This window comes from Argiope bruennichi, chromosome 7 (genome assembly GCF_947563725.1).
Source record: "Argiope bruennichi chromosome 7, qqArgBrue1.1, whole genome shotgun sequence".
NCBI lineage: Eukaryota > Metazoa > Arthropoda > Arachnida > Araneae > Araneidae > Argiope > Argiope bruennichi.
The window spans coordinates 3,127,868-3,140,762 of record NC_079157.1 but is presented as its reverse complement, the minus strand read 5'-3'; the positions used below and the strand labels follow the sequence as shown (position 1 = coordinate 3,140,762).

General features: G+C 30.2%; 1 protein-coding gene across 16 annotated transcripts in view; it reads left to right on the top strand.

Annotated features, from left to right (window-relative positions):
* The window catches only part of LOC129975700 (CLIP-associating protein 1-like), a 195,257-nt gene that overhangs the window by 124,120 nt on the left and 58,242 nt on the right, over positions 1-12,895 (top strand). For 8 of the 16 annotated variants that reach the window (XM_056088845.1, XM_056088844.1, XM_056088846.1 and 5 more), the window contains 2 exons: positions 3,620-3,646; positions 12,398-12,497. In XM_056088845.1, coding sequence (XP_055944820.1) covers positions 3,620-3,646; positions 12,398-12,497 — 127 coding nt within the window. Of the gene's footprint in view, positions 1-2,399; positions 2,480-3,619; positions 3,647-12,397; positions 12,498-12,895 lie in introns of those variants that run through there. The other 8 variants (XM_056088849.1, XM_056088847.1, XM_056088841.1 and 5 more) reach the window with 5 other exon arrangements.

Here is a 12,895-nt window from a genome sequence, read left to right as displayed (position 1 = left end):
AAGAGTCTTCGATATGATCACAAATAAAATGGACACAACCGATAATAACGCTGACGTTTTACGCTGTTTTGTGAGTGGAACTGGTGGCACTGGAAAGAGCTTTTTAATAAAAACTCTGAAAATTTGGGTTAAGACTTATTTAAACAAAAAAAGTGGCAGTTAGTACTCCAACAGGAATAGCTGACTATACATAGAATAGATTGACTATACATAGAATAGATTGACTATACATAGACTATTGCAACTGCCTGTAGAACACAAGCAAATACCGAAGTACAAACAACTTTCTGATGAAGTGCTCCTTCTCAGATCAGATTTGAAAGAAGTAGTGTTGTTTATAATAGACGAAGTGTCGATGATATCCAATGTTTAACATATATTTACTTATGCTTATCTGAAATATTCGACACAAGAGACGATCAGAATGGGTAGTTTGGAAAAAAACATCTTGTAGTTTTCGGAGATCTCTTACAGCGTCCGCCGGTAAGAGAAAAGTCACCTTTTGAAAAACTATCAACTGGTGAAACTAACAAGTTATTAGGTTCCCTCAGTGTACCGAATCTGTGGACTGAACTGTTCATATACGATGAACTTACAATTAACATGCGACAGCTCAATGATTTTGACTCTGTTGAAATGCTAAATAGAATAAGATTAGGTGTGACTACACAAAAAGACCGTGACTTACTCTCGACTAGATTAATAACTCTCAAATCCAATTCAAATGAAAACAGATTAATTGAAATAATTGAACACCTCTCGAAACTTCCTGATGGTATCGTTTGCTTATTATCTACAAAAAACATGTGTCAACAATTAAATACTGCAATGCTTAAATCTTTTCTACATCCCAAAATAAAACTCACAGCTGTAGATAGCATAAATTTCCCCAGATACCTAACAAAAAGAGCTCGTGAATGCATAAAAAAATATGAAGACGATGCTTCTGTGACTGCAGACCTGGAAGAGAACATAATTATAAAAATAGGAGCAAAAGTCATGTTAAGGCGAAATATTGACGTGAGTCTTGGTTTAGTTAATGATTCTATCGGTATAGTGCAAAGAGTAAAGGTTGATCAGAAAAATCCAAAAAATAATTAAGAAAATATACATTGCATTTAATAAAGAACATGTTTACGAGCTTAGTCCGGTCAAATCTAAATTTGAAATTATTAATAGAGCTTATGTTCATCGCGAACCGTTTCCCATATGTATACTATACACAAAAGTCACGGTCTAAGTCTAAATAATGCACTGATGGATATTGGTGCATTACATGCTGCAGCGTTCACATCCGGTCAAGCTTACGTGGCACTTTCGAGAGTTACAAGTCTGGACAGCTTACATCTAATAAATGTCGACTTTGCAAGTATTAAAGCGCAGGAATCCTCAATTTGTGAATACAACAGACTAAGAAGCATTTACCGTCCAGACTTGTCAAAAATTGTAACATCAAAGCTTACGAGAAAAACCCATAGAGACAGAGACTGGGCTTTGAGAAAAACTGTGGCTGAATATCAAGAAGTAGTACCGGAAAAGAAAAAGGGGAAGATTACATACAAAAATAAGAAAAGGACTATCTACAAAAAGAAATGAGATGCCATCAAAAACATAACTTGTAAAAAAACCAAGTCTCGCAACTCAGTTCTTCTATCGTAAAAAGTTGTGAGATCCATGTAATACCAAGTCGGTCCATTTATTCAGTCCCTACTTAAGGATCCTTCTGTCTTAAGTTATTACGCAATTAGCTAACCTAACAACATCTTATAGTGACCATATCAATATTAAAAATCTTTTATGGTTTAAATAAATAGATTGACTTGGCCATCGCATGAAAACACAATGCATCTTTACATTAAATTAGATTACATTAACATATTATATTAAATTAGATTGTTTAGTGCGATTGCCAAGTCAATCTATTTATTTAAACCACAAAAGATTTTTAATATTGATATGGTCACTATAAGATGTTGTTAGGTTAGCTAATTGCGTAATAACTTAAGACAGAAGGATCCTTAAGTAGGGACTGAATAAATGGACCGACTTGGTATTACATGGATCTCACAACTTTTTACGATAGAAGAACTGAGTTGCGAGACTTGGTTTTTTTACAAGTTATGTTTTTGATGGCATCAAATTGAAAGGAAATGTAGATGGTTTAACTGCTACAAACAAAAGCCGATATCGCTATTTAAACAATAAGTGATTAAAATTATTTCTTTTATTAAATGTTGCTATTGTTGCTTGGTATAATAAATAGCTTTGTTAAATTGTCAAATATCGATTCCTGTCGCTTTTTATTTTTTCGCGTAGATTTTGTTTTCGGCACTAGATGGCGACATGATAAGCGAGATTCTTTTTCCTCGTGGTTTCTTAATTTAGATCAGAGGTGATGTTCTAAAAGTTAAATTAAACTTTTAACGCGCCACATTGTAGGTAAATAGGAGATGGGTCGTACTACTTGGAGCATGCAATGGTAGGGGTTTTAATTTCTTGCATTTTCATTATTTAATTTGCATATATATTAAAGCAATGGTGTGTGGCAACGTTCTTCGTATTAACTTTTATTCTAAATTTTATGTCAAAAATATATTTTTGCAAAAAAAGAGTAATTTAAAAAAATAAACAATAATTTTTAATTCGTGCCGAGTGGCCTTTTTATTTTTTTGTTTGGTGTCTGACTTCTCTCTAGTATATTAAGAAAGTTTTTCAAATGTTGTTACAGATTATGATTCCTAATTAATGTCTTTTGAATATTTATAATTTATAGATTTTATTAATACTTGAAATATTTCTGAAGTTTCTATATCAAGTTGTTATTAGTTTTAAATTTTTGCTTTGATTATTTTGCGATTGTTTTTCTTAGGTTTACAATGACATTAACAACAACAAAATGTTTTTTTTTTTTTTTTTTTTTTAGATAAAAGATGTTAACTACTTTGTTGACAAAATACATTAAATAGAAATAAAGAATGCATAAAAATGACTTTTGATTTAAATACGTGAAGAAAAATAATAAATTTGGACCAATCTTATTTTTTTATTTATTTTATATATTTTTATTTTATAAAGGGTCAACAATATTTTTTCATGTTGTGAGAAAATTAAGTCATTTAAAAGAATAAATTGAAATAATCTATATTTGATCAATTCTTTGTAACAGCAGACTACAATTTTAATTATTCTGGTTGTAAAATCATGTTTAGCTATTATTGTTAACACACAGATATTCTATTTAAATATCAAATTGCAAATAATCCATATGATAAATTACAATTTTTTTTAGCATTTTAATGTTAAACATTTTGAAAATGTCTTTTGCCATAAAAACATATTTGCTGAATCAGTGTTCTCTATTTTTAAAATTGTTGACATTTTTGAACACTTATTTTATCCTCCTACCTTTATTCCATTCATTTGTGTGCATGGTTTTTTTAAAACACAATTATTAGTTAATTAATGGAGGATTCTGTAAATTTCAAAAAATTCCAGTTACAAAAATAAACTTATTCACCTAAACATTTATTCCCTCTGTTTCCCTGATTATTACTTTTTTTCCCTGTCCAATGTTTTTCTTCTTCTGACGTACACTTTATTTTTCCATGTTATAATTAAGCACTCTGAAAGCAGTGATGCTGATGGGGTGAGTATCACACATTTTTAAAGCATTCTTTGTGCTGTGCTTTCTTTTCTTATTTCCTTTTTCCTTACACATAAAGAGCAATAAATATAAATCCTCCAGGCATGCAATAATTACCTGCTCCCTTTTGCTATTTCATAGCTTGACTGTGTTATCAATAAAGTTTTGGAATGTCTCAAGTTGATTCATTTAATTTGCCAATATTTTGAATTTTCTCTGGTCCCTTGAATTTTCTACTTATATTATATTAAATTATTATCTATAATTCAAATTAATTTGACTAATTTAAAAACAAAACTATAAACTGTAAAAAAAAATTAAATTTGAATGTTTTTTCAAGTTAAAACATTATGTGTACAACCTTTCCAATGTGTGTGTGTGTCATTGTATGTGGCAGTATGTTCAATCAATTAAGCAACAGAAAATCCCACACTTTTTAAAAAGCTTTGGGCATGTTTGAATTGTGCTGTTTATTTGTTGAGCTATTTTTTGTTAAATATTTTAAAGGAAACTTTACCGCTATTTTGAGCTTAAATCCTTTTCTTACTATGCTATATTTTAGACTAGACTGGTTTTTATTTGAAATTTGGATAGATAAGATTTTCAGAATGGTCAGCTCAAAATCAAATGAGCTAAATTCCTTTGTATTTGCAATATTATTGCACAGTATCACAATTAAATGCTTTTGAGTTATAAATATCTCTCACATTTCTTTTATTTTATCTAGACAAAAGGAAGGGAAAAGCACCAAGTGATATGGTTATAAAACATAAATACCTCATAATTATGTTATAAAGTATCTGCTGCTACTAGGACATCTGTTGCAATTAGTAATGATTATAATTCTGTAGTAAATTGTTATTTTTGTTGAATCTAAAAGATATTTATCATGACATCAATGATTCTGTTGTTCTGTTTCTTAGGAATGCTGTGTTTTCTTGTTTCATTCATCAACTTGTAGAAAACTCAATTTAATACTCAGAGGATTCATTTACAGATCAGCATTTTATAATTTCTGTTTATCATTTAAAAAAAAACAGTACAACAATAAGCATTCTTCTGAAATATTTTGTAATATTCGTCCCCCCGCCTGCACCCAGAATCAAATGTTAGAATAATTTGAGACTAAATTCACTTTGTAGCAAAATCGTTAATAGCCCTTAATTCAATTTGGCAACATTAAAGCAAAAGCGTTTAGAATATCGTGAGTCGACGTCACAAGGTTGTTTTCCAACGAGATAATACTCGATCACATGTTGTAAGACCAGTGAAAGAGACTTTAGAATGACTTTACCAGAATGTATTGAACCACCCGCCGTATTCACCAGATATTACTCCTTCAGATATAATATATATCTCCTTATAGAGTATCCTTACGGAGAGACACAGTTTTTATGCAGGTATCAAAAATTAATTTGATAATTAAATTGCATCTAAACAAACACTTTTTTTCTTCGCAGAATTTGTATTTGTTCCTCGAGTAATGGACAATTTTTACAAAAAAACAAGTTCCTTTTTTCTTTCTTTTTTTTTTTAAAAAAATTTATAAAAGGACGGAATCATACACCCAATATTTTAAAATTATACGTCCTGCGTTGGCAATTCAACATTGTACCTATTTAGTTGATAAACATTTGATGCAACAAAATTAATATGTAAACAATTAAATTATACGAATTGCGAAACAGATCGGATCGTGTTAAAATTTCACATTTAATCCTAGTTAACTTTGAACATATTTATTTTTTGTGGTGTCCTCTTTCTTCTTTACTGTTCTAAAATGTAGAGTAGTTGAATTAAATTATATTTATTTTTGAATTAGACATAATAAATTTAATTTCCAAAAAACTTTCTAAATAATTTTTTGTTATAGTAAATGACATAATAGTAATTGTTGATACTATATAATGGTTTTATGTCCAGGCTTTACTATAAAATACGAGTCTAAAGTGACAAATAGATAAATAAGTAATAACGGTACTTGCATATTATATCGGCCCCAGCTTTATTTGGCAACCTTACGATTATGCCAAGATAACCAAGCACGATTATATATAATCCAACTTGGTTGGCAATTGAATCTTTAGGTCCATTATAATACGTAAGTACAAAATAATAAATAATTGAATTTGAAAATTTTAATTAAAATTTATTGTTACCATAAAAAGTTGCTGTCGTTACTATGTCAGTGCTATATTTCATTTCATTTTTCTTTTCTTTCACTTTCATAGAAGACTCCTGAATTCGAAAGAGCGTCTTTTCCTTAACAATTTACCAATGTTTACTTGAAATATTCCGATCTGCTAAAGATACAATAAATCTCTGTTAGAACGACAATTCATAATTTTTGGTGAAATTTGGTATCGCTCTATAAAGTATATATACGTGTGCATGTTGTTTACAAATTATCAATTACATGAAATAATGTTGCATTGTACGTGGTGCAGCAATTTCTGTGATTTGAACTATAAATCTCTGATTGATTTTGAATACTTCTAATAGAATCTTTTCCTGAGAAGCTTCACGGTTCTTTTTATTTCTTCTTACTCTTCTGTTGTAAAAGTGCGACTCCTTGGTTGAAGGGTCGCATGATCGGGACCCGGTTTCACATAAGAGTTACTTGCATTACGGGTATAATGCATCTTAAATTGGGAATCAAAATCTTCCCACTGATATGGTATTAAAATTTAAAAATAAAAAAGGATATCAAAGCAAACAGAAACGCCAATCTTTTCAACTTTTTTTTTAAGTCAAGGGGGGTGGGAGGACGTCAAGAAATGTATATCCATGCTTTCATTAATTGCAGTAGTTCTAATAGGAAGTTGGTATCATAATGAATATTTTAATTACCACCAGTGTATTTGCGGCGGATAGCATAAGAAAAAAAAATTAAATTCAGCCTTCTAGTACAAAAAATGTTTTAAACTCGGCAAAAAACAAAAAAAAAAACATTGGCATTTTGACGAATTTCTACGTTTCAGATCCCATTGAGTTAGAAAAATATATGTTTGATTTTATGTCCATCCAAGAACATGATGACATAAAAAAGCTTTGAGCTAGATGGATGAAATTCGGTATTTCTGTCGAATTCAAAGATTTTAATAGAATTTTGAGCTAACGTATGTTTGCAAGAAATTAGCTTTTATCATCGTATTGCCATCTTATTGACAAGAGTTCCAATCAAAAGATTAAGTTAACTCTCACTGCTAACAAAAATGAGAGAAGTTTAATTTTCAGCAGTATGAAATGAAATAAATGCAAAACGCGATGTTTTCTAAAATAAATGGAAGAAAAACATTTCTGTGATCCTTTAAAATATCTGTTTTCTTAATTCAATTACTCAATTTTATTTAAGGTAACCATTTTTTCATATGTGCATACCCTTCAGCAGCTACAGAATTTCCGTAGTTGTTACGAAAATTAGGTGAAGTTTACGAAGTTACGGATATATAGGAAATAAAACTACGGAAAATTACAAAAAACGTCAAAAATACATTCTTCCTGAATCCTCGCTCACAGCAATGCTAGTGGTTAGTGAAAATTCTTTGTACCACGATTTAAAAAAAAAAAAAAAAAAAAAAAAAAAGCAGAATCTTATTCCTCTATAAATGCAAAAATACTGGAGTCGTCGCAATATTTTTTTGAGTTTCCATACTCATTAGTAAATGCATATGGGAGTTTGCTATAATGTTAAAGTGAGCAGCGACGATCTAAAAAAAAGTGCAAATACTTGCTATTTAATAAAAAAAAAAAGTCAGTGTCTGACAAACAGTATTAATTTGTTTTATCAACAAAATCGTATTGTGTGTTTTTAAGTAAAATTATTAAAAACATGAATAAATGTCTTTTAAATAATTTTGAGTAATGTATTAATTAAAATTCTTTGAAAATATATATTCTTCAATAATTTGTAATTTATCTATAAGAAGTGCTACGGATGACTGAGTAACAAGTGTTGGGGGATATCTATATATAAAATATCAACTTTAAACAGGGTCCAACAGTAATTTTCTAAACCTTTGGTGACAGGTATATACATTTAATAAACAATGGTTTGAATGAAGCAAATCGTTATGTTCAATATAGTTTGAATCAATAAATGTTCTGGTGAATTGTAAATTTTTAATTTTTATATAGACCTCTGTCCTATGATATATATTTTGTAAAATTTTCTTAAAAAACTATTGTTTAAAAAAAAAAATTCCACATTTTTTTTTCCCGGCTAAAATTAGGGTTTATACAAAAAACCTACTTTTTGAAAAACCGGTTTTCGAGTTAAATATTTCCAAAAAAAATCGGTTTTAGCCGGTTTTCGAATTTTTGTCAAAAAAAAAAAAAAATAGAATAAGGAAAAATATTTTATTTAATTTATATAAAATAATAAAACATGAAATCTATGCCAAAATCAAAATATTAAAAAAAAAAATTAAGAATTACATATACATACTACTTACACAAAATAACAAAAACTTGAACAAAAGTTTCCAATAATATTTATATTATTTTCACTAATTTTAATTTCTCCTAAGAAAATATCCACTGAACGGTGGCTAAGTTTTGTTACTTTAAAAAACCGGTTTTTTAAAATTGTGTTTGAAAAACTGTCTAACTAACTTGGTTGAGTTATAAGAATTGGAATATCCCAATTCTCTGAAAGCACGCGATCTTAGACCTTTTTATCGACTGTTTTGAAGAAAAATATGCTGTTCAGCGCACAGAGATTTCCTTAAAACTTATTGGTCTGAAATAATGAAATTTCTGATTTCCTAAAATATATTCAAAACTTAATGACTCGGTCAGGTTTGATCGCAGAAGATTGAAACGTCAGATTGTTAAGAATATTTTACTGAATAGGATTCACAGGATCGTGACTCTATAGAATTTGGAATTCATGATTTTTTTCAAATGTACAATACATTCATTGAGTAAAATACAATATGTTATTTACGTCATTAAAATCTTTTTGAAATTAAAGCTGAAAACTGAATTTTATAATTAACCAGAAAAAGTTTTAATGAATAATACTTGCATCAACTATGAAAAATATTTTGTAGTGCTTATAAGGTATCAATACTGAAGAATTCTATTTTCTATATTAATATTTTTTTAAAAACATGTTTGGTTTCTGTAATAATTTGAATTGAGAGTTTCTGTTTTAATTTGAAATTTAGTCACTTCCGTTTCAATTTAAAGTTCAGATTTTATGGGAATTGACAGAAAATTAGATGGATACATGGTACAATGTACAGAACGGCATAAGGCTTTTATAATATACTTATATCCAAAATGAAGCTCACAAACATGTTTTTCGAAGTAATTCTAAATTGCTACCAGTAAAATTGATAGAATTGTGTTTCATATATTTTGAAGAATGGGTAACATGATTTCAATCTTCAGTTTAGAAAAAGAAGTTGCTTAGCGTTAGTTTTGCAGAACTACTGGAATTAGAGCGTTAAATCTAGCAGTTTTGTGAATATAGCATTAAAACAAATAAGCTAACCTGTTTGCAGTGAGAATGAGTTATCATAATCGTTTAGATGGTTCCTTGAGATGGGGGGGGGGTCTTTGGCAGCCTTGAAGCTGATTACTCTCTAGGTTAGGTGACTCGATGGCTACAAGTGGCACCGAAAGTGGTAAGTGGTATCTAGGTTGTGAAATGAATTCCAAACAAGTGGTACTGTCATCAAGAAGGCCGCCGCAGAGTAACGTCACCTGTACAGTGTCGCTACTTGGCATTAAGCGCACTATGAGATAGGCTGAAACTGCTCCTCACCTTGTTCGTGACTTGCTGCTACGTTGGAATAAGAAATTTCCAAACAAACAGTATATAGGCATCTTGTAGAGAAAACTCTTTACATCCGGCATCCAGTCGTGTGTGCCCCTTTGACTGCATCCAACAAGAAAGCCGGATTGTTGTAGAGCCGAACACATCAGTCTTGGACACAACAAGAATATGGGCGTGATCTTTCCAGTAATGAGTCGAGATTCACAATGCAAGAATGCATAATGAATCTATACGTCGAATATTTAACTGGAGAGAACGAGGAGTCACTATCATCCTTCCTACGTAAAAGAAATCGACAGATTTGGTGGCAAAGGAATCCTTGTCTGAATTAGCATAATGTTGGGCAGTCTTAGATGATGTCCTTAAAGCCTATGTGAGATTGTTCTGTGGTGCTGTTATTGAGGATTCATTTTAATGGACGATAATGAGCTCAAACTGTTGATGATTTTCTTGAACTAGAGCATATTCGCCGTATGGATTGGCCCTCGTGGTCACTGGATTGCAATCCTATTGGATATGCATGAGAATGATCTAGGAAGAGCCATTATGCCAGGCCCCCTGCTAAGACCTTCATGAATTAAAAACAGTGCTTTTGGAAGAATGGGCTTTGTTGCCACAAACATGTATTTACACCCTCGTAAACATTATGAGAGCTCGTTGTGAAGCTTGTATAGCATTGCCCGATGGTCGCAATCCATATTAGACAGATCTTTATCTCTGGTTCTTGATTTAACACTTTTTGATATAGCCTGTCTCTTAATTCACAATTAAAATCTTTTCCATATCCTTATATTGCTATATTCTTTCTCTTATTATATTATATCTCTATACCAAATTTCGTGGCAACACAGTGAATACTTCATCAGTTTTCACGGATTTTATTGACTTCAATTTGGACATGAGAGTAGAAATATGAGTTATATTGACTATCAGAATTTTAAGCTTAAAAATATTTTACTGAAAAAGCTATTAATAAGAGACCAAGGGTGTGTTAAAAATGTGCACCTCAGCATTTTTTTTTTTTTTTTTTTAACATTTCAATTAATTGAAGCTAATCGAAAAACTAATGTTTTTCCTGCGATAACTTTCGTAAATACTATTGCACAATAATGAAATTTTATATTATTTGAAAATTTAAAGTTGTCTTTTTATTGATACAGATTTAAAAATCATGCATATTTTTTCTGAATATTGGTATTTTTTTTTATTTCCTCATATACGAAATATGGAGACAGTATTGTAATCGTCAAAAAATACGAATTCCGAGATTTTGACGAATCTCCATGTTTTAGATGTATCAGAATTCGATAAACGTATTTTTCTCATTATGTCTGTTTGTGACAAAGATAACCGAGATTTGCTTTGAGCTAGATGGATGAAATTTGGTAGATTGTATCAAAATGGTAGATTTCTATCGGATTTTGAGCGAAATCCATGTGCAGGAAATTCGGATTTCATTTAACATGATAATTACAAAACTAAGAAAGCTAGTTGGATAAAGTTGGATGCACAGATTTGCATCTAAAATGCAGATATTTATTAAATTTGGAACCAAATCTGCCCATTTTTGATCTTCTCTCGATCTATACTTTCACAAGCAAGAACTCGAAAACGCAGTGATTTAAATATATATGAAATTCGGTATGTGATTCTGTGACTGCAGTTGTAGTTCTGTGTCAAATGTTTGCTTCAGTCGGTTGGAAAAAGCACATCCAAAACAGATATTCGGGTTTCTAGCACTGATGACCGTCAAACTGCCAAGTGTCTCACGATAGATTGAGTAGAAATACAAACTCACACTAATGATCGGGATGTCGTTAACCATTGTTTGCCAATCCCATGCAAGGTATTTGCGTTTTACCCAAGGTCCAAAATTTTATGCAGGGTGAAAAGAATAACACCTCTATTAAAGAGTATGCGAGAAAGTTTCGAGAACACCTCACCCACTGTTTTTATTTATTTATTGTCTAATTCCCAACGATAGGTTACATTTTCCCCCTGGAATTGAAAACCTTTATTGTTTCATCAAATATTTGATCGCATGATTTTCGTCCGTTGTTGAAAGCTAAAGAAGAATTCTGTTTGATGTCTATGCAATTTATAAGACAAATGAAAAAATGAAGTTACAATAGTGCAAAATTTAGAATACAAATAAACTGGAGATTTACATTGTTAATAGCGCTTTGATGTCATAGAGCATGCTTCCATTAGATAGATTTATGTACACAGTGAACGGAATATATGCAAGACCATTAAAATAACATGGCGTTAATGTCTGGCAATTTCATAATATCATGGTTTGAAGTTATATCGAATCGATTTAATGGAAGTTAAGTCTAATCAATATCTCTAATGGAGCAGCTCGTCGCCAAAGAAGATTAATTCTTAATAATAGTGAATTTCCAAATGTTGTTTCATCCTTCTCTTTATTTTTTTAAATGTTAAATTCTATTACAAAAATTTTTCAATAAATTTAGTTTTCAATGTTAACTTTCATCATAAGATACTTTGCTATACCATTTGTTTCAAATCCTGTTAGACGTATGGAAAATATTTCAGATAGAGAAAATAATGAGTCTTTTGGGGAAAAACTGTATGTCCACTCCAACAACGTTTACTAATAAAGGAGGCTCGCGAATGTAGCAGTATTCTTCAAGAGAGAATGAAAAAATTTCAAAGCACAAAGCCATAACAGGATGATATCATTACTTCATAATTGCCTCGGAAGCATAAACTTTAATAAAAATAGCTATTATTTGCATTACCTATTCTGAGTAAGGAAAGAATTTATGTTGATCTTGCATTAATTTATTACAGAACATTGATTTATGATTGGAGTTACTAGTATTAAAAGTGATTATTTCTATCTCTTATTCAATTAAAAAATTAAATTTACTATTATATCAGGAGTAAAAATATGATTTGCTTTAGCTCAAAAGATAATATATCTCATTTACTTACTTTTTCAGTCTTCAACCACAAAAAGTGCTGCAGCTAAGCGAGCTAGCAGTGCTCCACCTGCAAGACGAACAATGTTCACATCTTCCAAATCCCTACCAAGCTCAACCAGTGAGTACTTCAATGTTTTTATTTTTTGACAGCCTCTCTCTGCTTTTGTTTTAATTTCTAACTTTAAATTAGGTTTTTGGTAGCATTACATTTTTATGATGTTTGAATACAACAAAAGAGTAGCATGATCTTTTGGATGTTTGTTTTATTAATATGAATTTTGAATTTACTAGTTGATTGAAAAATTAAGCTTTTGAAAAATGTTTATTGTATTCATCATAAAAGTAATTAAAGAAAAAGTTTTATTTCTTCTTTGCACTAAAATTATCAAAAAGTGAAATTATTTTATGATTACTGATTTATGAATTCAAAGTTTTCAAAGAATTTATTAATTATGTGATAGAAAATATTGTTTCAAATGATGCAATAAAAATTATTTTTCAAACATGCAGCACTTT